General features: G+C 35.4%; 1 protein-coding gene across 5 annotated transcripts in view; it reads right to left on the bottom strand.

Annotated features, from left to right (window-relative positions):
* Positions 1-27,131, bottom strand: part of DGKH (diacylglycerol kinase eta) — a 193,962-nt gene that overhangs the window by 19,649 nt on the left and 147,182 nt on the right. For all 5 annotated transcript variants that reach the window (XM_032150777.2, XM_032150772.2, XM_058437830.1 and 2 more), the window contains 10 exons: positions 22,977-23,076; positions 20,819-21,092; positions 19,597-19,719; positions 15,075-15,206; positions 11,501-11,618; positions 10,418-10,528; positions 10,186-10,282; positions 3,681-3,788; positions 713-826; positions 320-454 (listed from right to left, as the gene is read on the bottom strand). In XM_032150777.2, coding sequence (XP_032006668.1) covers positions 320-454; positions 713-826; positions 3,681-3,788; positions 10,186-10,282; positions 10,418-10,528; positions 11,501-11,618; positions 15,075-15,206; positions 19,597-19,719; positions 20,819-21,092; positions 22,977-23,076 — 1,312 coding nt within the window. The remainder of the gene's footprint in view (positions 1-319; positions 455-712; positions 827-3,680; positions 3,789-10,185; positions 10,283-10,417; positions 10,529-11,500; positions 11,619-15,074; positions 15,207-19,596; positions 19,720-20,818; positions 21,093-22,976; positions 23,077-27,131) is intronic.

Genomic DNA, 27,131 nt, shown 5'->3' with positions numbered 1-27,131 from the left:
AACAAATGTGCCACACTAATGCAAGATGTTAACAGGGGAATTTACATGTGTAGGGAAGAAGGGGGAGGAGGAAGTATATAGGAACATAATTCAAATTCTCTTTACTTTCTGCCCAATTTTTCTGTAAATCTAAAATGGCTCTAAAAAATAAACTCCTACTGAAATAAATAAATAAATATTTGTTCATATTTCAAACCACCATGATCTAAAAGTCAGATTTAAGAGACAATTTAAATGTTTTCATTTTCTATTTTTTCATAACAATTTCAGATTCTTTAAAAACCTGACAATATTCTAGAAGAATGTTTTTGTTACATACTCTGTCCCTTGTTAGCATTTGTGCTCTGTTTTTGTGCACAATTTTGATAATCCCTGGAGGCTGAACCCACGCTTCACCATCCACTTGCACTGGGACTCCTTCGTCACCAAATATAGTGATTTTCACTGTACGGCACTGAAATACAACAAATTATTTTAGAGTACAAATCGTCTGGAGAAAATGACACTCAATCTTTATGAAGGCTTGAGTATTAGACTATTCTACAGAATAGAATATTATTCTTTATCACTTATAAATGACATGGTAAAAACTGATATGACAACAAAGTCGGAATATTATAGACGAATATCCAGTGTAGGAGTCATTTAGAATAGATTCCCTCAACCCTCCTTAGCCCAAGAAGTGCAGTCAGGTTTGACAAGAGAAACCAACCTGGGCTATTCGATGATGCTGCAGTTTAATGACCCTTGAAACTGCCATTTGCATGCTATCAAATATTGCTACAACTTCCAGGATCTTGTCATCAAAGGATGGTGCAGCAAATATCTGAAAGGAAAAACTACATTACACTTCTACTGAATGTTTAGGTGAAGAGCACATCAAGCAATGTAAACTGCAATATATATCTACATATATTTAATATATTTAATAATTTAATATATTTAATAATATATTTAAGTAAATATTAGGAAATAATAATCAAAGAAAAACAATCTCTGAAGATGACTTCAAATAAACATAACTTTAAAAAGGGTTTTCAAACATACATGGATATACTACTCATACCGCTCATTAAACTACTCTTTGGACCAGTTAACTAATATATTTCTAAATAATTCATCTTGGAATAAAACATGTTAAATACATGTTCATACATAATTCAAACGTGTTAATAAGATGATACATGTAAGTTTTGGAAATCTAGAAAAAACTAGAAAGGTGATATAGTGTCATAGAAAGGTGATATAGTTTCATAAGGTTAAAGCTAATGAAGATACAAATTATGATCCAGTTTACTTGATATGTTCTAAGGGAAATCTTTCAAGGTTTTACAAGCAATATACATGTGTGCTTTATATTTTAATACAAAACTTTTGAGGGAACTTGAGAGTATGCAAATAGAAACCTCAGAGGATAAAAATTATGCAGACTTATTTTGTCTTTACATTAGATGCATTTTCACAAAATTAATTTACTCTAAAATTTTATATGTAGGCTGTACTACCTTATCATTTTTACTCTCTTACTATATCATAAATAATATGCATCTGAAACAATTTTCAGTATAAAGTAGTATGCTAATTAAAACTTTCACTGAAAATATCAGGACACAAAGTTGCTAACATTGATGATTTCTTATAATTTTGTTATACTGCCTGAATTTAAACCCTGTCTCTGCTGTTACTAACTGGAAACTTTGTCTTAGATTCTTCTGTGGTAAAAATCAAATAAGCAATGTGGGTATTAAATAATGAATGTGAAGCTCTTAGAACATTGTCGGACTACCTAGCAGGTGTTCAAGGAATCTTGGCTTTATTTATCTTAATCTCACTGATTTCTCCCCTTCAAAATACTTAATAGTGACAAGCAGACAAAAGATGTATTTATACTCGAATAGGGCTGGAATATATTTATGTCATGAAAATTACAAATACTTTCCAACTGATCTTATACTTTAATCCCTACCTGTCCATTTAAGATCTTTGAGAAAAACAGATCAGTAGGAACCATTATATCATTATATCATAAACTCAAATCAATGGATGTGACTCTTCAAATAAAGACTGTGATAACAATTCTCATTTTTACTGATATATATATATACACTTTAATAATTATGCCCTCGCTTTCATTCTTTTCACAACAATTATATTTGTAAGGTTGTGTTTTCTTTTTTTAATACAGAAAAGTATGAAAAGAAAAACAAAAATAGCCCTAAACCCAACTGCCCAAATGAGCCCTCTTGATATTTCTGAAAATAAAAAATATATACATACACAAGTTTAGAAAATTAAAAGTACTGAGGCTGGATGCAGTGGCTTACCCCTGTAATCCTAGCACTTTGGGAGGCCGAGGTGGGTGGATCACCTGAGGTCAGGAGTTCGAGACCACCCTGGCCAACACGGTGAAACCCCGTCTCTACTAAAAATGCAAAAATTAGCCAGGTGTGGTGGTGTGCACCTGTAGTCCCGCTACCCAGGAGGCTGAGGCAGGGGAACTGCTTGAACCTGGAAGGCAGAGGTTGCAGTGAGCCGAGATTGTGCCATTGTACTCCAGTCTGAGCGACAGAGTAAGACTCTGTCTCAAAAAAGAAAGAAAGAAGAAAAAAAGAAAGAAAGAAAGAAAGAAAGAAAGAAAGAAAGAAAGAAAGAAAGAAAGAAAGAAAGAAAGAAAGAAAGAAAGAAAGAAAGAAAGAAAGAAAGAAAGAAAGAAAGAAAATTAAAAGTACCAAAAGGTATTGTGGTAGGCAGAATAATGCCCCCTCTCTGCCCTCTAAAATGTCCATGTCCTAATCCCCCAAACCCGTGAATCTGTTATCTTACATAGCAAAAGGAACTTTGCAGATGTGATTAAATAAAGGGCCTTGAGATGGGGATGATCCTGGGTGATCTAGGTGGGCCCAATGTAACCACAGTGGTCATTAAAAGTGGAAGAGGGAGCAGCAGAGATCACAGAGATGCCATGTGAGAAGGATTCAACCTGCCTTTGCTGGCTTTGAAGATGGACAGGAATGTGGGCAGCCTCCAGACACTCCAAAGACAGGGAAATAGAGTCTCCCTTAGAGCCTCTGGAAGGCAACAGCCCAGATAACACCTCGATTTTAGCCCAGTAAGACTGTGCCAGTCTCCCATCATACACAACTGTAAGATGATAAATGTGTTTGAGGTGGCTAAATTTGTGTTAACTTGTTATAGCAGTGATAGAAAATAGATGCAGGTATAAAATTAAAAAGTAAAATCTTCCCTTCCTTATCTCATAAATCTACTTTCCAAAAGCAGATCCATTATTTAATCTTCATCCAGAAAATTGTGACATACATCCCAAGATACAGATATCTGTATCTTCAACATGAGAAAAGTTAGAGTACATCCACAAGAGACTGTCACAATAAAATCTTTTTTTTTTTTTTTTTTTTTGAGACAGAGTCTTGCTCTGTCGCCCAGGCTGGAGTGCAGTGGCGCTATCTCGGCTCACTGCAAGCTCCACCTCCCGGGTTCATGCCATTCTCCTGCCTCAGCCTCCCAAAAACCTTAAATAAATCTATTCCATGCCTCACTTTCCCAATGCAAAATATTTAACATGAAATTAAATTACTATTCAATAGCACATTTAAAAAAGCAAATTATTCCAGTGATATAGTTATTTTTGAGGAAACAAACTATTTACTCCCATTACTTACATCATCCTCTTTAGTTCCACCCCAAAAGTTAGTGCCTCCAGCATAGCTGGGAATGTTCAACACGGCTATGCCTTGCAAGCTGGGAAGAGGAATATACTGCCCATCGCACTGTAAGGTAAAAAAAAAAAAGTAGAGATTAGATAAAAAGAGCAGAACCACTAGTTTGGAAGGTACTAAAACACTAAAGATGAAGGACAATGGAGCAGAATGTGTTGGTAATGTCTGCTCTCTACATGTTACCAAATCATTCATCTTATTTTTTTAATTAAAAAAAATTTGAAGCGGCCGGGCGCGGTGGCTCATGCTTGTAATCCCAGCACTTTGGGAGGCCGAAGCGGGCGGATCACGAGGTCAGGAGATCGAGACCACGGTGAAACCCCGTCTCTACTAAAAAAATACAAAAAAATTAGCCGGGCGTGGTGGCGGGCGCCTGTAGTCCCAGCTACTCGGAGAGGCTGAGGCAGGAGAATGGCGTGAACCCGGGAGGCGGAGCTTGCAGTGAGCCGAGATTGCGCCACTGCACTCCAGCCTGGGCGACAGAGCGAGACTCCGTCTCAAAAAAAAAAAAAAAAAAATTGAAGTATAAATAACTATAGCAGAAGTTATTACAAAAAACTGATTTTTTAAAAAATGTTTTACCTCTTTCCCCCAAAACCAGGGAGTCCTTTTCTAGAATCATTTTCAGGCCTCTTATGTACTTTCACCTGCATTGTGGTCCTCTATGTACTTATTTTAAGCATCTTTTTGAAAGCAGGCTGGGTAAGAGCAAGTGGATCCTAACCATCTCACTTAGCCCCTCTCACAGTCCCTGGTACATTGCTGGGGCTCTACAACCACCTGGGGACTGGTGAAACTCAAAGCTGAGTACTTCAAGTAGTCAGAACCAAAGTCAAGCAAAAATAGATGCATCTCAGAAAGCTCCTTGCAGTCCTTACTTTCTCATTAAGCACTTAAATGAAAAGTAAATTACCATGTAAATGGAAAAAAAGGATATGGCTGGTGAAGGGATGTGAATAAATTCTTACTGAGTAGAAGCAGAACTGTTGCATTCTCTCATAAATGTTGTTTCTTAATTAATTTCAATTAATGCTGTTTATTCTATTAACCCTTAAATAAAGCCTAGTTGGCTATTAAGGAAACAATCAGTTATGAAACTAATTTTTTAAAAATTACTCAAGAAAAATGATCATAATTATGTTACATACATTTTATGATCATACTTATTATTTTAATTAACATTTAAACCAAATCACCTAACATTTTTCTAAGTGAACATTTAAATCCAATGGAAATGTTTAAGCCTTCATTTTAAAAGAGAAGAGCTTGCAGATGTCACACCTAAAATGGATACTATATTTTCATTAAATAATTCTTATATTAAAAATAATTAACATAGCTTCTTAAAAATTACATTTTAATGCCCAATAAAAATGATTTCCAACAGAAAGAAATAAACTGTATTTCTGAGGCTATGACAGAATAATTTGTTCTAGGGTAGAAACCAAGGTGAGGGAAAGAGTTTCTGTAATGGGAAATCTCATTAAAAAGAGTATTAAGTCCTACTGGTCTAGGATGGTTTGAGTTTAGCGAAGATGGAAGGATAAGGTCTCAATGTCAAGAGTACCAATATTTTCTTTAATGTCTATTCAGTAGTGAGGTTCTGATTCTCCAAGTTAGCTCCCTAAACTGGTGAAAATCCAGGGCAGAGACCAGCAAACACTTGGAAATTGTTACAGCTGGTCCAAGACGAACCTGTTAGGGACTTCTCTGCTCTGCGAATCTGAGAACGGGGAAGAATAAGAGTTTAATGAGGATGCATAGGAAGTTAATCTCATCCCCAAGTACTGCAAAAAATGTTCACCATCAGAATCACACAGAAGCTTGTGTTTGCTAATTCAGCCAAAGTCAGTTCTTGGGAAGACCTCAGGGTTATTGGCTGATTGGAATGGTGTAACGGATGAAGGCCAGGATTGGCTGATTTACCTTCACGGGCATGTTTCACAATTCCTTTTTTTCTTTTTCATGAAAACACAGTGTTAACCATTAGCAAGTTTAGCTTTTCACTTTCAAAGGTCCATGCACCTGGGGGTGTGTCTGGCACATAATTGGTGCTCAATGTATATTTGTTCAATGAATAAATATGAAATACTTAACAGAATAATAAACTTTTTCTCAACCCAATACATTAAACAGATTCTTTATGTGCTTTAGAAAAAGCTGCTTTAAATCATATGACTAACGAAGGATATGGGGAAAAATACTATCTCTGTAAATATAAAAGAAATATTTTTAAAAGATTTTCCAAATGGATGCACTTTATTTGCAAACATGGTATGGAAGACGATGAAGATTTTCAGAAAGAAGTCCCATGGCGGTGCTGAAGTGAACATATATATATTAAGCAACACACCTAAATCTAAATGCTTAATGTCCATTTCATAGAGTCTCATGGGAAAAATACGAGGAATACAGATTTAACAAATTAACAAATTCACATGATTTAAAAGTTTCTCATATCCAGGAAAAACTTCAGGAGTGTTAAATTTTTAAAAAATATTTCCAGTAGCCCCATATAACCTTTATTTATTCTTTTTGAGAGATGTGGTCTTGCTGTGTCACCCAGGATAGAATGTAGTGGTGCCATCACAGCTTACTGCAGTCTTGAACTCCTGGGCTCAAGCGATCCTCCTGCCTCAGGCTTCCAAGTAGCTGGGATTATAGGTGCATACCACCAGAGCTGGCTCCCTAGCCATCCCATGTTTCTATTTGTGGTTCATGATGTTGCAAAATGCTACAAAACTGCAGCTATATATATTTTTCTCATTAGTGTCTGTTTTCTCTGCTCCTTTCACCAGACAATCTGATATGGGGGGAAGATGGTGGAGCTGGATTGAATTCTGTCACTTAGTCCCTTAAGCTTTCAGAGCTTCACTTTGCTCATCTGTAAAATGGGCTAACAATTCTTAGCACACAGTGAGGCCAATGAGATAAGGTAAAGAAAAGCACCTAGAACACATGTGGGAAGTCAGTAAATTTCCTTCTTCAGTTATAATTACAAATTGTCTTATGGAAAAAACACTGGATTTGAAATGTTGGCTCTTCCAATTATCAGCTGTTTGAACTTAAGCAATGCCTTTACTCTTCAGAACTGAATAATAATACCTACCTCATGAGTTGTTAAGAATTAAAGGCGGTATGTAGAAGGCATACAGTAAACTTCATTCAAAATGATTTAAAAAGTAGTTACAACTAGTTATTACTGAAATGAATTAAACAAATACAGAAATTACTATTAATATAATAAACTAAATTTATTTTTTTTAAAAACGATACAGATTATGGGAAGATTTGAAATAACTAAAAGTGTGAATTAAACAACTATTTGTTCTCAATCACATATTTCATTAGAGCCTACAGAAGAAGACTGTTTTTTAAAGTTATTTGTTTTTCTTCATGTATCTTAGTACTTACAGGACTTGAAACAATATCTAATTATTATTTCAGTTAACAAATAGAACAGGCTGCTTAACCCATGTAAATTAGGCATATTATGGGCAAAAAAGTCATTCTTCTTACAAAAAATGTTTGAAATTTTAATACAATTCTTCCATTTACATGTGAAAGGTGTTTCTACTCTAAAAGTAGCAAAATATGGTACTGTGATGTTATTTTACATTTCTGGAATTCCCATCACTGTAAAAAGGATTCTAAATCTCACTGCAAGTTTCTGAAAGTTGAGTATATATTGGAATCACTGATAATGTGGCTTGGGAAACAAAGTTCGTATTTGTACAGTTCTTTTCTATTTACACTGTGATTTACAGTACCTTAGGGTCATTTATTTATGATTTGCACAAAATCATTATTTTATCAATTTCGTATATAGGGAAACCAAGGTCAAAGTCTTTGTTCTGCACAAATTTAAAGTTAGGACATGAAGTCAGCCTCGTTCCATATCAACAACATAACAGGGGAGGGAAAACTTATCTGAGGAAAAAGGTAATAGTAAAAAGCAAAAAGGAGGGCCACTGGTGAAGGCAACCCTCTGGAAAGAGCCTCCCAAGGTGTGGGACTCTCTTTTCCACCTTTATCCCGAGTGAACCATCATCAGATAAATGAATTTTTAGACAACAGGCCTTCCATCGTCCTTAGAAGTAGAATGTATCTTTTTGGTTTACTTTATTATTATTATTTTTTGTTAATGATGGCAAAGAATGCTCTACTTTTTCTACTTTATTTTTATGTATATTAACATGTTTTCATTTATCTTGTTTTACTCATTTTATTTTCCTTTTTTATCATTTAACCTATACATCTATATCAAGTGTTCTTAACTTAAGGTTCAGAAACCAGGAGTCCATGGATAGATTCAGGTGATTTGTTAACTTCATGGTAAAAATCTGTATCTTATGTTCACTATACTCTGAAGTTTAGCATTGCCCTCAATTATAAATGTAGGGAAAAAAAGGCATTAGTAACACCTGTGATTTCATCATCAATAGAAATGAGACTTTTTTATATTACATTATAGATGTTTCAGATATCTGGTATATAAGTTCATCATTACTTTGAAGTTATGGTATTTATTAGACATGCCATTAGATTTTTATTTGATACGGTAATGATGATACACAAATATTATTCTTTAGCAACATAAAAATATGTTGTTAATTTATTTTAATCTTATTGGTAAGTCTTCTTTTGTAAGTCCGTATTTCATATAATGCATTTGAAAACAATATTCCGAGAAGGGGTCTTTATTTTCACCAGAATGCCAAAGGTGTCTACAACTCAAAAAAGACTAAGAACCTTTTTAAAAGGAGAGTACAAATCACCTGTGTAAATAAGATATCTTGTTCAAAATTTGGAACACCAGTAGAAGAGGTTACTAATCCTATTTCTGAAGAGCTGAGGCTCTTCCAGGAACTAAGACCATCTAGCCATTCAGATCCAGCTAGTTTTTCAACCCTTAAAGACAGCTGGCTATGCTTGATCACAGCACTTAATAAATTATGCTAAAGTGATCACTTACCCATCCATTTCCCCCTCAAAACAGGACCAGTACTGAGCTAAACACTGGGGATAACAAAGACAAAAACAACTTCCTATGTGTCCTTGGGTGTGGCCAAACTGGGCGCAGTGGCGCACACCAGTAATCCCAGCACTTTGGAAGGCCGAGGCAGGCCGACTATGAGGTCAAGAGATGGAAACCATCCTGGCCAACATGGTGAAACCCCATCTACACTGAAAATACAAAAATTAGCTGGCCGTGGTGGCACGCGCCTATAGTTCCAGCTACTTGGAAGGGTGAGGCAGGAGAATCGTCTGAACCCAGGAGGCGGAGGTTGCAGTGAGCCAAGATCGTACCACTACACTGCAGCATGGTTGACAGAGCGAGACACTATCTCGAAAAAAATAAATAAATAAATAAATAAATAAAAAGAGTGTGGCCAACCGGGGTATATGAAGAAGAAAAGGAATGATTACATGATTAGGAGAGCACCTAAGCTGACCTGGGCATGGGGTGTCAAGGATAGCATTTACAAAATGTGAACCTTCCTGATTTTGTACCTTTTTATCCAGTAAGTCTATCTTAATTTTATAAGCAAAAATAAATCAAACCAGCTGATCATACAGTTGTATGTTCAGAGTGAAAAGTATAATAGGCTCATCTTTACAAGGAAATACAGTTGTTAATGAATGAGCTAGACATCTCTTTAGTCCACATTCCAGTGTTTGGATAATACCCCAAATAATAATGCTCTGTTTATTTTGTTGAGCTGTAGACTTAAGATTTTATAATTTTCTGTATGTATGATATGTTTAATTAAAAATATGTAGTTATAAAAAGATACAAGATAGGAAAGACATGCCCATCAGCATAAACAGCGAGTCCCGGATCAAAGGTAAAATAAAATAAAATTCACAGAAATTAATAGTCTTTTCACAGCTATATCCTCAGCCTTGTTGTTTCTGTTGTTGGAAGAAATAACTTTTTCTGTCTTTAATTTCCTACTTAAATTAGTAAAAAACAGTAAAACATTTAAATGCTCAAAATCTCTTTTAATTTTACTTACTTGTCGTTAGAAATAACTGGAGCAAAAAATAAATGTATATTTAAATTAAAAGATTCTATTTACTTCAAATGTTATTTTCAGGGATTTGCAAAACTTTCGTTATTACAGAATTGGGTCAGAATTTGGAAGCTTAAGTGAGAAAATCTATTAAAAACCCTCTCCTATAAATACGCTCCCTTGGCTCCACTTTTACATGGGGCACCACAACTCCAGAGTAGCCACAATTTCAGGAGCTAATGATGATGATAATTAAGTGTGTCATTCATATCCTGCGTATATACTTCTTTTAGTACAAAGTTGATAATCACATTCATTTTTCCCCTTCAATATTTATTTAATCGCTAATCAAAACGCATTTAGGTCAAATTAGCTCCAAAATGATACTTTTTTAAGTAAGATAATATGAAATATCTTTAAGATGAACTTACCTCAAGTTGAACCCTTTGTTCTAAATTCTTGTACGATCTCTGTAATAACTCCCGGGTTCCAAGGACTCCATACCACATCAAGTTTTTAGTTCGGCTCCTGAAAATAAATATTGGCAGGCAATTTCAGGAAATTTTATTTATTTACTCCTTAAAGGCAGAGCAAGCAAAAGAGATAATAAATGAAGAAAAAATTGCCTTTATGTAATAGCATTATTACTTTTACTAAAATTACCTGCATTTTTCAGGGTGCTCCTCTCTTTTATTATTAAATTCTAATGAAATTTTTGCATCTAATCCAATCCCAAAGTAATTGTTCATGACACATTTTTCTGAATATCCATCTCTATGATCATAAAGAAAAGTACATCAAAGTCAATTTCAGATTCATTACAACAATTACAATTTGTACACATAATAGTACTTAAAACCATTTAAGCTTCCATTTCTTATAGCAGATTGTAAAACTTCGCACTAATCACTTCCTATTCCTATGCCATGTGTACAAACACAGGACATGTGTACAATTTCTGGTACATGTGACATAAAGGGATGGTGAGCAAGGCAAAACAGACATAGTTATGGTGTGATTTTCTCTAACTATAACAAAATCTTAGTTCTATTTCTACGTAAGTTCCTCACTACACAGGAAAATGCAGGTGATTATGGGAAGGCCTTACAGTCAGGTACCAATTCTCTCTCTCTCTTTTTTATCATCAGAAAGTCTCCTCCACTTCTACACTTAACAATGGACAAATATTTATTGAGCAAAAAAGTACTAGATCCAATCCATTCTTCCAGGTGTTTTGGAACATTTAAAATATGGTACTGTCCTTGAGGAATGTCATTACAGAAATGATATAACAAAAGCAAAATTTAAAAAGGAAGTAAAAGAAAGTACATCTTGAACTGCCAAAAAATTGTAGGAGTCTTAAGAAGGGAAGAGATCAGTGTGGGCCACAAGATTCCCAAAATAAGTAAACCTAGAAGCTGACGTGGAAAGATGACAGATCTGGCAAGACTGAGAAGAAAGGAGGTAAAGGGAATAGCATCAGTTCTATTTATTGGTGCCTTCCTTTCCCAGAGGGTTGCTCTCAGAGAGAACAGGCTGGAAAAGGACCTACCTCAGCGACAGATTATGGAGACCACTCAATTTTAAAGGACTCAATGTGCTTGGCATTATCAACTTTTGTAATTTTCTGATCACGTTTTTTTTACATGGGATCAATATTTATTGTAATTCATTTAAAATGTTACAGTTCATGTTGAAAAAAACAAGAAAAACCCAAACAAAATATTTGCAAAAGCATTTTCTTACACGGAATCTGGATCTGGGTCAATAAACGGCGTGGCACCAAAAGGATCAATGTTTGCCAGTAACATTTTGTTGATAATCGAACTCCCAGCAATTGAGGCAGCTAGTCCTGCTCTTAAACCTGGACAGAAAAACAAACACATATGGGATCGCATGTTAAGAAAAAACAGAGAAAGAACCAGTCCATCCATGCCTAACATCAAATATCTTACTTTTAAAAGTGAGGTTTTCAGTGCCTACTCTTCTTATTAATGAAAATTAAGAACAATGACATTTGTGAGTACAAGGCTTTTGACACTTCCAAGGATCTATATGTTATCATCAAGAATTAAGGAGAGGAGGACCTAAATAGGAACGGCTTTGTGACACTTTCTCATTTACCATCCCAATAATTCTATAACAAATAATTCTATAACAAATACATTTTACTTCCTTTGTTATAGCAAAGATGGTATTAAGTCTGTAAGGAATCTACAATAAAGGCAGAATTACCCAAAATCTCATGGAGTTATCACTTCCATATTCTCAAATCATAGATAATGATACTTAATTTAAAATATTAAGAGATGTATTAAGGTGAAAACTCAGTGTTCGTTTTAAGAATAAGTAGTAAAGTATTAAATGTAGGTATCTGTGAATTTTAGAAGAACATAGTATTAAATATAAAAAATGAACCCTCTTACTTCAAATTTATTTCAACATGCTTTCCACTAGTTTTCTAACTGTTACAGTATTCAAAGCTAATGAATTTTATGATCTACTCAATCCAATATGAAAGCTAGAAGCACTAAAGTCTGGAGAGGAGACAAACTAATAGGAACCTACAAGAACAAGGGAAACAAGAGGAAATTAGAAAAACAAGTTCTTTCTTTTTATTTATTTTTTTTTAGAGATGCGTCTCACTCTGTCACCTAGGCTGGAGTGCAATGGTGTGATCACAGCTCACTGCAGCCTCGATCTCCCGGGGTTCAAGCGATCCTCCCACCTCAGTCTCCCAAGTAGCTGGGACTACAGGCATGTGCCACCATGGCCAGCAATTCCTTTCTTTAGCAAACATTCCTTTCCTCAGCACTATGCTCGTCCTAGGGAATTATTATTATTCATTATTTTAATGTTTAGGCAATTATCAAATACAATGAATTTTGTTCTTTCATTTAATGTCATAGTTTTGAATATACTGTGGCATACTTCTTTATGCCCATTTCCTTTATGTCTAAACAAGCAAATGAACGAAGAAAACAATAAATTTAGTAAGCGTAAAGAACAGTTTGGAGAGGTGAGAGCCACACTCCAGCTGCCCTAGAGGGAAGTGTTAATATTTTCTTTCTTTCTTTTTTTTTTTCTTTTTGTTGAGATAGAGTCTCACTCTGTTGCCCAGGCTGGAGTATAGTAGCATGATCTCAGATCACTGCAACCTCCGCCTCCCGGGTTCAAGGGATTCTCCTGCCTCAGTCTCCCAAGTAGCTGGGATTAAAGGGGTGAGCCAGCATGCCTGGCTAATTTTTGTATTTTTAGTAGAGACGGGGTTTCACCATGTTAGCCAGGTCTCAAACTCCTGACCTCAGGTGATCCGCCTGCCTCAGCCTCCCAAAATGCTGGGATTACAGCTGTAAGCCACCATGCCCAGCCAAGTGTTAATATTTTCTAAGATGTTTTAGGGTTAGCCATATTCCTTTCAGCTTTATTCCAGAGGGGTTATCCCAAGGTTCCCAGTTGGAATAGGAACACAGCATCTAAACCTGAAGGCCTTTCCAGAACCAGTTTGTTCCAGATTGATCTTTCTTTTTTTCTTTTAATATTTCTATTCTGATACAACTGATATATTATAAAATTAACCCTTTTAAAGTTTTTAGATAATTCGGTTGTTTGTAATATATACACAAAGTTGTGCAACCATCACTATTAATTCTAAAACCTTTTCGTTACCCTGCAAAGTAACGGTGTACCCACTAGCTGTCATTTTCCATTCCATTGATCACCTCACCTCCAGTTCCTTGGGAACCACTGTCTACTTTCTGTCTCTATGGGTTATGACTATTCTGCACATTTCATACAAATGCAGTCATATTACATTTGGCTTTTATGTTCATTTTCCATAGTGTTTCTATATAGCATGTATCAGTGCTTCATTCTTTTTAATGGATAGATAATATTCCATTGTATGAATATATCACTTTTGTTTATCCATTCAACTGATGGATGTTTGGGTTGCTTCCACTTTGGGGCTATTGTGAATGCTGCTATAAATAGTCATGCACAAGTTTTTGTGCAGACATGTATTTTCAGTTCTCTTGGGTGTATACCTAGTAGTAAAATTGCTGGGTCACATGTAAACTCTGTTTAACTTTTTGGGGAACTGTGAAACTATTCTTAAAACGGCTGCACCATTTTACATTCCTACCACCAATGCATGAAAGTTCTAATTTCTTCACATCTTTGCCAATATTTGTTATCATCTGTCTATTTTGATCACAGTCATCCTAGTGGCATAAAGGGGCACCTCATTATGGTTTTAATTTGCATTCCCCTGGTGACTAATGATGTTGAGCATCCTTTCATGTATTTATTGGCTATTTGTGTATTTTCTTTGGGAAAATGTCTATTTAGATTCCTTTCTCATTTTAAAAGTGAGATATTTACCTTTTTATTGTTGAATTTTAAGAGTTCTTTATATGTTCTGGATACTAGTCCTTTATCAGATATATTATTTGTAAGTTCTTAAATTGTCATTTCCCTTTCTCAATAGTGTCCTTTGAATCACAAAACTATTAATTTTGGTAAAGTCCAATTTATTTGTCTTTTGTGGCTTGTGCTTGTCATATCTAAGAAATCATTGCCTAATCCAAAATTATGAATAATTTACATCAATGTTGTCTAAAAATTAGTACAGAGAGACTTATGGCTTAAAACCAAAAGGATTCAGCAGAATGCTGACTAAAAAACACCAAAAGGAAAGCTTAAGAAGTAGTAAAACATAATAAGTTCAGACTTACGTTGGGAACTTAGTAAATGCAGATTCCTGGACTCCACTCCAGAACTACCAAATCATAATTCCTCAGGGCAGGGCCCAGAAACATTGTTTGTTTGTTTGTTTTCTGAGATGGAGTCTCACTCTGTCTCCCAGGCTGGAGTGCAGTGGCACGATCTCAGCTTACTGCACCCTCTGCCTCCCAAGTTCAAGCAATTCTCGGGCCTCAGCCTCCTGAGTAGCTAAGATTACAGGGGTGCGCCACTACACCTGGCTATGTTTTTGTATTTTTAGTAGAGACAGGGTTTCACCGTGTTGGCCAGGCTTGTCTCGAACTCCTGACCTTGTGATCTGCCCATCTTGGCCTCCCAAAGTGCTGCGATTACAGGTGTGAGCCACTGCGCCTGGCCAAAACATGTGTTTTAATACTTTCTAGGCAACTGTTATACAGGGAAGAATCTAAGGGCCTGGATTCTGACTGAAAGTATAACAAGAACATTCTACTAAAAGAACATTTATCTTTAAGAACACATTTCCACAGTAATGGAAATACTTATACCTTTTCACAGAAATACTGAAAAATACACGATGTTTCAGAATCTGTACTACCTGGGCAGATTATTCTGGTATTGAGCACAGGGAGGTTTTCTTTGCTTGCTGCCACAGCTGGACCAGGGACAGAATCAGTTTGGGAATGGCCATAACTTGTCCGGGCATCTGGAGACCAAGGTGCAGTTTTAACTGTTGGCAAAAAGTCCAGATTAAAAAGAGATAATGATAAAGCTATAAAAATAAGCACGTTCCTATAAATTTAAAACATAAAATAATGTTTAAATCAATCAGTAGAAATGAAGATATTATGCATATTGTTTACATTTTCTTGAGACTTACATGGAGGGAATCAGAAGTCTTGATTCCTCATCTCAAGTCGACGAATATCAGTAGAAAATAGATGTCTACCATAATTAAAGGTCACTAATACTCATAATTTGAATATGATCAATGCACAAAGATAAATGAAACTTTTGAAGTCTGATTATTTTTGAAAATGAAACATATGTGTTATAATGCACACTACTCATGTAATCCTTGTCTCATAAATATCAAGCGAATGATCAAATTTAATTAATGTAATTCCCAGAGCAAACATGTGAAACATGATTTAACATTGTCTTCAATAAATGGAAGAGGCCAGGTGTGGTGGCTCATGCCTGTAATCCCAGAGCTTTGGGAGGCTGAGGCAGGAGGATCACTTGAGGTCAGGAATTGAAGACCAGACTGGGCAACATAGCGAGACCCTGTCTCTATAAAAATGTTAGCCAGGCATGGTGGCATGCACCTGTAGTCCCTGCTACTTGGGAGGCTGAGGCTGGAGGATGACATGAGCCCAGGTGTTTGCGGTTGCAGTGAGCTATGATCACATCACTGTATTCTAGCCTGGGTGACAGAGTAAGACTCTGTCTCATACATAAACAAATAAATGGAAGAAAAATAGCATCTATCTTCAAGTGAAATGAACATATTTTTCTTGTACTTCTCAATTATTTATTCAAAATGATGATTTGCCCAAACAGTCCTATCATATTCTTGTAACAGCTCAATACATTTAAAAAATTATTCTAAGACATAATTACTCTCAAAGTAAACAACAAAAAGAAAGATTTAACTCTAAACTGAGGCAAGTTAATGCAGAGCAAATGGTACCTTTAACCAATTTAGGAGTTACTGGTAGGTATTTTTAAGAAACAGTAATTCTCAAACTCAATTTTAAAATACTCTAAAACTTAATTATCTTCACTCTCCCTAAAACTAATTACAAGCTAACTATATTAATTTTACACTCTATTGTCTCATTCAAAAACAGTCCCATTACACTAAAGTAACAGAACAGCTACCCCTTTTTTAAATAGATAGGACTCCTGGGCTAATTTCTCATAAAAACAACTTTTTGATGTTCAACTCTGACAAAAAGCAGAGAGTGTACTAATGACTAAGACTGATGTTCCGTTACAAGTAACTAAATTAATGTTTTCTGGTTCTTCTTAAAAAAATCATCTCATCAATCATATTAATATACTGTATTTCTCACATCTCAGACATGAATTATTACATGATGATGCAATAAATGTGCCTCAAAAAGTAGTATTTCATATACTTCTGCTTCCACTATTGGCACTGATTTCCAACAAGTTAGATTACTAGCCAAAACAAAGACCAAATACTGTACCATTAAAGACCTCTAAATCTCTGTCTATTTCAATATGAACATTTACAGCACTATATTTGTATTTTTTAGTTTCCTTTACAGGCCACAGTGGAAGTGTCAAGTTTAAGAGTCTGGTAAGGTGGGATGATAGCCGGTTGGAAAACCATTAAATAAGCTTTGACAAACCAATCCTCCTAACAGCCATCATCTTAAGAGGAATTATCAGTGTATAGTAAGGAAGCCATTGTCACCTCTGCTTTAATCAACACTTTCTAATAGATGAAAACATCTAAGGCCTGCTTATCAAATTCACAGATGAAATAAACTTAAGATGATAGAATCTAGCTTCAAAAGAGCTTCACAGGATGAAATAATAGATCTAAATAAAAAAGATAAAAGTTCATTGGGATGAGTGTAAACTACTATAATTAGGTTTTAAAAAAGAGAAGTCTTGGGTAGTCTTTGTAACATCAAAAATCTCCTTAATGAGTAGTGTATGGGTACCAATGTGATAATACACCACAGAAAATATCTGAAGAATTTTGTTTAAAATGGTGCGCCACATTTTAAGATAAACATTGACCAAATGGGTGCAACTAGGAAAACAAAAAGTTTAAAATCATCAATTTAAAAACTGGTAGAGAAACTTTAGGGCAGATCATCTGGAAAAGAAGATCCAAGGTGAGAGAAGGTCTGATGCCACCAAAGCTGTTTTCGGTATCATTTAAGGGCTGCCACATGAAGAAGAAGAAAGAAGGAAGAAGGAAGAAGGAAGAAGAAGAAGAAGGAAGAAGGAAGAAGAGGAGGAAGAGGAAGAGGAAGAAGAAGGAGAAGAAGAAGAAGAAGAAGAAGAAGAAGAAGAAGAAGAAGAAGAAGAGGAGGAGGAGGAGGAGGAAGGAAGGAAGAAGAGAAGGAAGAGGAGAAATAGCTCCAGAGGCAGAGTCCTCTTTGATATAGTGAAATGTATATGAAATTGCTCCTTAAACTAACCATAAACACTACATAAAGGCCAGTAGTTGTTACTGTCAAACTATCATTCATAAAACCTAATGATTACTGTAATCATGGGTAGAAATTTAGGGGAGAAAATAGAAAGCTCAATATAAAGAATGACTTTCTAACAATTAGAGCTGACCATAAGAGTGGGATGTATTGAAAGTGAGTGGTCCTAAGGCTCCTGGCCATCTGCTTCAAGAGTCCTAGAACATGCCTGCATTGGGTTGTATGCTGAAAATGTGAGGTCCATGAGGTCTGATTTCAAAGTTTTTAAAAGTCTCAAGTACAATGAAATATTCTCTCACAGTTAATGTAATTAGTGGCAGCAGCAGCAGCAGTAGTAGCAATAAAAATAACAATAAAGATGACAGTGAACACTCAGGCAGCACTATCTACCAGACACTATTCTAGGCACTTTACGTATAGTAACTTTTCAACCTTCGCAACAACCCAATGAAGTAGGCAGATTATCATCCTCATATTAGAGATGAGAAAACCAAAGAGAGGTTAAGAAATGTGCCCAAGTTTATATGTAGCGAAAATAAAAGCAAAAATTTAATGATTGCAAACATTTTTAAAAATTTTTTGAAAATAAGATAAAAACAGGTTTTTAAATTTAAAGTAACTTTATCAATTACCCTTTCTTTTACTTATTAAGTTTACATTTTACTCATTTAGCTTCATATGAAAGCTAGAATAAATTTAGCAACAACATATTAATAAAGCTACCATCTAATTTTTTTCATAGTTAACAAGAAATGTTTCAAACATGTAAAATTTAAAATGTACTCATTACTACTAGTCCCATGGAAAATGGCCATAAACATGGGGAATGAAAGGTCTTCATCATGCCATAGCTCAAGCAGAAAATGTTAATCTGATATGGTCAGCTCTCCAAAAATTTGATTTTTTTTCATTGTATGAAGACAATTTCTTTTTTTATAATTTCAACTTTTATTTTAGATTCAGGGGGACATGTGCAGGTTTATTATCTGAGTATATCGAGTGATGCGGAGGTTTGGGGTATGATTGATATCATCACCCAGGTACAGAGCATAGGACCCAATAGTTAGCTTTTCTACCATTCCTACCCTCCCACTTCTAGTAGTCCCCAATGTCTATTGTCTATTGTCCCCAATGACTGCAAACAATTCTGATATCATTGTGCTGGCTTTTCATAAGGGCCATGTATTTATTTTCATATTGTCTCATCTTCATTAATAGTTTAATTTCTGCTTTGTTTTACTCCAGTAAGTTAGAAACTTTTCCCTTAGGCAATATACAATATTAAAAGTATAAATTCATTTTCAATTAAAATCTAAAAGGTAGAAAGATATTTAACATTCTTCAGGCAATTACATATTCATTTCCTTACCAAAATAATTTTGACAAAGCAAGGGCTGTAATTAGAAGTCCTGTGATTTTAAAGCTTGCTTTAAAGTCCTATGATTTTGAAGCTTAATAAGGACTATAAACCCAGAAGGTTGATCGATGGAACTTAAGGGACTGCTGAATCACTTAAATGCCAAATTTTGTGCGTTTGGAGCGTTAGGAGAGCTGCAGCTTTCTTGCAATTCTCAAAGAAATCTGCGAGCTATAATAGGTTCAAATCAGATGATTTAGGTGTTTCTTTCCTCTTTCCTCAGGAAAACCAACATATTTAATCATCCTTAGTCCTATAATCCTTAGTTTATTGTTATAATCTCTAGATTACATGATAAGAGAGGGATGTGAGAGTACTGGACAATAGTCTAGGTGTTATCTTTATTGTTTTATTATTCATGAATATTTATCTAAGCTTTAACTTCCAAAAAGCCTTTTCAAAAATAAAAATACAAATAGTTTTTTCAAACTGATCAGCCTTTTGAAAACTAAAAGCAAAATGGCATTTTATTTAATTCCAAAATAATTTTTTCCCAGTTTCCTCACCAGTTAATGATTCTTTGGCACCATCGTCTTTAGCTTCCTCCTTAGATTCATCTGTTTCTGTGCTGTCATAATCAGAGGACTGATTAGCTGGTTCACAGGGGTGAACTGTCGGGTCATCCATAACTTCGGGTAGTAAGAAGATACATAGTTTGGATAAGTAAAAATAAAGCCCATTAATATTAAGATACGCTCAGGAAAGGAAAATTGAAACATATGCCAAAAGAAATTCCAGATTCACAAATAAACACTATTTAGCAATGAACTTGGGGCTGATGTGTGAAGAACTAAAGATTAAAAACTAAAGTTGCTAAAATTATATTTTTATCAGAATAAAAAAGTAAAGTATAAGAATTTTAGAGAATGAAATACAATTACAAGTTACAACCTATATAGGGGTTTTTGAACATTAATTATTCATACTAAAATTAACATTTAGACTACAGCTAAAATTCTGAGAAGTATTAATATACACATTAATTAAAATAAGGCAGAGCTTTTATAAGCTCTTAATAAAGCAACATAAACATTTGGGAAATTAATGTTAAGAAAATATTTTCTGGCAGGGTGCAGTGGTTCACACCTGTAATCCCAGCACTTCGGGAGGCTGAGGTGGGCAAATCACTTGAGCCCAGGGGTTTGAGATCAGCCTGGGCAACATGGTGAAATCCCATCTCCACCAAAACTACAAAAAATTAGCTGGGTATGGTGGTGCACATCTGTGGTCCCAGCTACTCGGGAGGCTGAGGAAGGAGGATAGCTTGAGCCTGGGAGGTGGACGTTGCAGTGAGCTGAGATCACGCCACTGTACTCCAGCTTGGGCAACAGAGTGAGACCCTGTCTCAAAAAAAATTTTTTTTCTATATTTTCAAAGTAGTTTATAGGTTTGATTTTCTTTAAGAATTCAACAGATTCCAATTAAGTAAATGATATCTAAAATTTTTTAAATGTCATTTAAACTAGTTTTGTATTTTAGATAGAGCTGTTTCCATTTAACTTATTTCTGATATTTTATTTTATTCCTAACTAATATGCTGATTCTTACTACTACTATAACAATATATAAGACTATGTACAAGTTTTCTTATAATGACTTTATCTTCTATCTTGCCTTAAACATTTTATTTTTAAGAAGTGTGTCCAATCTGACCACTATGAAAACTCCATTATGCTTGCAGTAGAAATGCTGCCAACTTCTTCCAAAGCTAAATTTGTTAATGTGTACCTTTTCCAGCTTCCTCAATGACTTGCCTCACTGCTTTCTTTAAACTATTTGCCCGCAACATGATTTCCCTTGGTTTGACAGCTTTCTGGGAGGAAGGTTTTGTCACGTCATCCATGAGCTGTTCTTTGCTTTCACCCAGAGACTCTTCACTGGACGATTCCACAGCATCTTCTTCCACAATGAGAGGGCTGAGGCCAGGGAGAACAGGTGCAGCCTGAGAATCTGTGTGCAAAGCCTGCAGCAGTTGTTCGAGCTTCTCGTTTAGGACTGAACACTGAGAGGAAAATACGGCAATGAGAAAAATATTCAAAAAGAATCAAGATCAGCAGACAAAGTACAAGAAATTTTTATAGAGATGTTTTGAAAGTTTAATCACTGCAGAGAAAAAACTGAAATTCCCACCTTTAATTTTGTAGATGTTTTGGTGCTGGAAGCAGCTAATTTTAAAATCTCCATTTAGTAGAGACAGACAATTATAATTTAAATTATGGCTTTTGATTTAGAGGGATGATGCCTTTATTGATGTTTACTACATGAAATAATTTATAATTTTTTAAGTTGGCACAATTATTACATAATTTCAGAGCCACTCAGACTCCATTTCATGGGGGAAAAAATCTTTAGAATATTTATACAGCTATTTTTCTTAAAATAACACAACAGACACTTTATACAAAGGGATGCTTTATATAAAAAATTATACAAAATTTGCTATACATTACACAAAACATTGGATCAACTTTTTTAAAAAAGAAATTGACTTAATGCACCATTTTGAGCATCATAAACGGCACATCTGGCTGAGTTGTGGCAAACTCCCCTTCAAAGTTTGGTTTGCAAAGGAGTGAACAATGCCTAAGGGATTATTGTCTCAAAAAAAGTGCAGGAAGGAAAATGCACAAGGATAAGGAGTGAAAAGAAGAGGGATACAGAAAGAAAAGCATGCACTAGGCAAGCCCTTGTTTCTTTCTGCTTTTCTTGTATTACGAGAGGTGAAGAAACATTTAGGACTGAAGCTGTTGATGCTACCCCCAAGATACTTTTCATCTCCATACAATTTCCAGTACCTTTCCTCCTCATCTATTTGTCTTTGATGATATGCTGAGACAAGGTTACAGCAGAAATAGTTTAGAGACAGAAGTATGGCCAGAAAGGGTTTCTATTTTCTGAAACTCTCCACAGAACAGAAAGACAAGAGAAAAAGGCAGAAAACTTCAAACGTATATTTATTTCTATTTTCTTTTTCTTCCACTCAATTAAACTGCCATCTCCAGCATGGATTTGGGGAAGCCAATTCCTTTGCAAGCCCAAGATACTCAAGCCTTTTGTAAGAAGGTCCTGTTGTGAACCAATGAAAGCAAAGATAGTAGTTTTTAAGGTTCAGTAAACTGTTCTTATTTTAGTTTATAAAGGGGGAAAGAAATCTGTTAAGAAAAAGGCAATGCAAGAAGCAGCACTCTGAAAGAGACCAAGAATTGTAATGTCTAGGAAATCCAAAGAACCATGCTGGAAGATAGCTGAACTGGCCCAAATCTGTTTGGAAATGGAAAGCCTTGCTTTCTCCACTGGAGCCCAGCTGCATGGGATCCCCTGTGATCTGACTGCTATGCATCTCCCCTTCAGTCAATCATGGCCAGGTGTGGTGGTTCACACTTGTAATCCCAGCATTTTGGGAGGCTGAGGTGGACGGATCACCTGAAGTCAGGAGTTCAAGACCAGCCTGGCCAACATGGTGAAACCCCGTCTCTACTAGAAATATAAAAATTATTTGAGTGTGTTGGCAAGCACCTGTAATCCAGCTACTTGGGGGGCTGAGACAGGAGAATCGCTTGAACCCGAGAGGCAAAGGTTGCAGTGAGTAGAGATAGCATCACTGCACTCCAGCCTGGGTGACAGAGCAAGACTCTGTCTCCAAAAAAAGTCAATCACTAGGACAGGGATTTGAGTTAGGTTTTCAGTAATGCAGTTTTCCCACATATTAAAGGGTAACAATAAAATAGAATATTTTTTTAAATCCTCAGATCTGATCTAAAGTAATTTTTCTCTCGATTTAAGATGTTTTGACAGGAAAACCACCTAATCAGTTTAGCTTTGAAACACAACTGAATGTGAGCATTGTCCGTAAACAACTCGCACGCCCTGAAGAGTCCCCTCTTACTTTACTGGCCACGGCGTCAGCCACAACGGCATTTTCCAAGGTTTTGTCATACATCTTTTCTACCTTGGCAACGAAGTCCTTTACAGTTTCACATAGCGTCCTTTGAGGAAAAGAAGTTGTACAATTTAGTAAGCTTCATGAATTGATTTGCTTTGATTTATGAATATATTTAAAAAGAAACACAATTAAGCAAACTGTCAAATATCTGGGTCATCTGTATATAAATCTATGCTTCTATCTGCTGTGCAGTTTGTCTCACATAAGTTCAAGACATTCTAAGTGATAAATGCATACATGAATAAGCCTTGCTATATATTACTTAAATTATAGTAATTAATGTTATAAGAAGCTTTCCTCAAATATTTAAATTAGGTATTTTTAGATCCCATTTAAAAATGATAAAGCATCATCTTGCTTTCTCCACTGGAATTCTAAACTTACATATTTTCATAACAGAAATTACAGTGCCGAACAAAAATAAGATTGTCACTTGTCACTGTCAAGCCACCACTCATCATATGGATATTTTGATTGTTACAGTTACAATATATTATTACTGAAGAGAAAGAGGTTGTGCATTATGCTGAAAACAAATCTGCCACTTGAGTTATATTCTCTGTAAATCTATTCATTTTTTCCTTGATACAGATTTCCTCTGTAAATCTATCCATTTTTTCCAAAGCAATAACTACAAGACTAATTTAATTTATGTCTTGTTAGTGTCAGCAGTATATGGTTTACTTGTTTGTTTATTTTAATTACATTTGGCTTCTTTGCAATAGAAATAAGCTAAAAGACAAAATAACTTGAAACACTAACAAAATCTGCCTTTTGAAAGGCTTTGGATCTGGATCTGGATCTGGTGCTGGATTAAAAACAACAATCAACAGAATGGCATATGACCAGCTTTTTTAAAGCCAAGGCTTATGCTGATAGAATCAGGCTATTTTTTAAATCATAGTATTGCTCTCTATCATTGATATAAATTGAGAAATTTAAATTAAAAAAAGGTTCCAGCAGTTATTTTTTCTATTACACTCACAAATTTCTCTGGTAGTTGAGTGGCAAAATGGTAAATTTCCATATACTTCAGTATTATGAACTTGAGCAATTCAATAGACACAGGACACACACACACACACACACACACACACCACCACCACCACCACCACTCCTCCCCCAACAGACACACACACTACCAACCTTCAGATTTATCATCTTGGAAATTGTATTCCTCCTAACAATTTTTGTTTTATTATTTTTTAGCAAACGTTTCTAGATTTTATTTGAACAAAAGGTAGTATTTTCTAATCCTGAACCTTCTTTGTTGGCTTTTTAAACTCCAATTTCTACAGAGAATCTAGCTTATCATTTACTAGACATGCATTCACGTACTTCATGTCAAGTTTTGTCTTCTTTGATCATGAACAGTACTTCATGGGATTTCTCGAAATATAACACTATCACGAAATCTGTTCTATGCATTTTACTGAAAGTTTCTGTAAAATGCGCTACTTTAAGGGAGAGGAGCATTGATGCCTCTTCCTGTAACTCTGAAATAGAGGTTTTTCTTGCCATTATTATGACATCATCTTAACATAATTTTCTCTTGGTTTGTGAAACTGCATATGTCATATCATTATCGTAGCTACTTTTGTTGGTATTTTACTCACTCCTAGAGACAGCGCCCTTCAGTCCATCAGCCTAGGAATGAAAAGGGCAGCAGGGGTGCCCCTCCTCAATGTGCTCTGTCACTGAGGCAAACAGAGGCTGACAGAGACACTATGATCCTGTGGCAGTGGTGGCCAAAGGAGCTGAGGAAGGGGCATGTGAAGGTTAGGAGAGTGCTCGCCACACAAGTGTGGAAAGAATCAGAAGACCTGCTCTATCTTACGGCTCATTAAGTTCCATATGCTAGAAGGAATATAGGATATTTATATTCTGGGGGAATGAAGTAACCTTTTATTATACCTAAATAGTGAATTTAGAGTTATTAAAACAGAAATAAAATATATACTTAAAAATAGTATGATTGCAAAGTCCTACCAACCAGAAACATGCAAATTGGAGAAAAAAACAATCTTAAGATGTATTTACTATAGGAAGACAAAAGATATTCTCCAACTATACACATAGTTTTCTACTTTATACATAAGACTTCCAGAAAATACGTGCAAAAGTCAAATAAATGAAAGTAGAATACAGATTTTCCCATAGAGATTAAAAAATTCTAAATTCCTAATTATATCTTTAATCAATGTTAGAACTTTAAAAAAAAAAAAAAAGAAAACATTTTTAGAGATGGGGGTCTTGCTCAGTTGCCTAGGCTGGAGTGCAATGGTGTGATCATAGGTAACTGCACCCCTGAACTCCTGGGCTCAAGTGATCCTCCCAGCTTAGCCTCCTGAGTAGCTAGGACCACAGGTCCATGTCACCATGCTGAGCTAATTAAAAAAAATTTTTTTTGTAGAGATGTAGTCTCTCTGTGTCGCCCCGGCTGGTCTCTAACTCATGGCCTCAAGCGATCCTCCTGACTTGCACTCCCAAAGCAATGAGATTATAGGGGTGAGCCACTGCATAAGGCCTAGACAGAACTTTTGGCATTTCCAACATTTTATTCCCTTAATTTTGTTCTCTTCCTTCAAAATTGAACGTAGTCAACTGTGTGAACCAAATACTCAGTTGAGGCTAACAACAGTCCACATTTCACATACCTGGTGATTTCCACCATCATCTCTACTATATTACATATGTTAGACCCATACTTCTCATCACTAGTATTAGTACCCTCATTTATCAGCTTTCCAATTAATTTCTTAAAGTATGGGCAAATGACAATAAAATATGCACATACTGCACTAAGATAAATATGGCAATGGTACCCAGACAGAATCATAGATTGGCAGGCAGGGTCATCGTATCTGAAAAATTCATTTTTCATCTAATAAAAAGTTCCAATTTGAAACTGAAGATGATGTAGAAGTATCAATGCATAATACATAAAAATCTCTAGCTATCTTTGTCTCTAGCTATCTTTGTGCTCTGAGGAAATATTTTTAACAACTACCTCACTTCACCAATTAAATGAAGTGGGTTGGCCTAAATTATCCCTAAAGTAGATTCCAAATCTAAATTCTATGGTTCTATGACAATGGCGTCAATATTCCTGCTAGTTAGTTATCCCATTTTCTGAACTTTTGTACACAGAACAAAATGCATTTATTTCAAAACTTGGGGGGTGAGTAGAGTGCGTAAGTAAAAAACCTAATTAACTCCTACAGTTAAAGCTAAAAAAGTTTTTAAACTACTGACTAAATAAAAGGAGAGACATATATTGCAGCTAAAGACAACTTATTTAATAACTGTTTTTCATTTTTATTAATAAATGGTATCTATGATTGCTAGTTAGAGCTGTGATTCTCAGAAGATAACTCCTATTACCATACCAAATTGATGAAGTTCTAAGGTCAAAGAAATGTTGTTTCAGGTTAACCTACATGTTAGCTATGTTAGTGGAATACAACTTTTCCATTAGCTTTCAACATTTTAAAAATAGCTGAAAACAGTTAAGGCTACTGGGAATTATTATTGTATGAAATAAATACAAACATGCACAAGAGGGTTAAAACATTTTGCCTTAATATTGTATCACTGAATAAATAAATGACATTCACAAAAAAAGGGAATTCTTTATCTAGGTAGCAATTACAAGTGTGTGTGTGTGTGTGTGTGTGAGTGTGTGTGTGTGACTGTGTACACGCAGTATTTTTTTAATCATTGAGTTGTGCTCTTGTGATTTAGGTGTTTTACTGTATATGTCATGCCTCAGTAAGAATTGTTTTTTAAAGGGAAACCATTATAGAATTTTTAAGTTTTTTTTTTTTTTTTAGACAGGATCTCACTCTGTCATCCAGGTTGGAGTGCAATGGCGTGATCACAGCTCACTGCAGCCTTGAACTCTCATGCTCAAGGGATCCTCTCACCTCAGCCTCCTGAGTAGCTAGGACTACAGGCACATACCACCACACCCAGCTAATTTTAAAACTTTTTGTAGAGATGGGATTCCACTATGTTGCCCAGGCTGGTCTTGAACTCCTGGGCTCAAGTAATCCTCCCACCTTGGCCTCCCAAAGTGTTGAGATTATAGGCATGGAA

This window comes from Hylobates moloch, unplaced genomic scaffold (genome assembly GCF_009828535.3).
Source record: "Hylobates moloch isolate HMO894 unplaced genomic scaffold, HMol_V3 SCAFFOLD_4, whole genome shotgun sequence".
Lineage (NCBI taxonomy): Eukaryota > Metazoa > Chordata > Mammalia > Primates > Hylobatidae > Hylobates > Hylobates moloch.
Note: the sequence above shows the minus strand (reverse complement) of the source record. Positions and strands in the feature narration are given on the sequence as shown.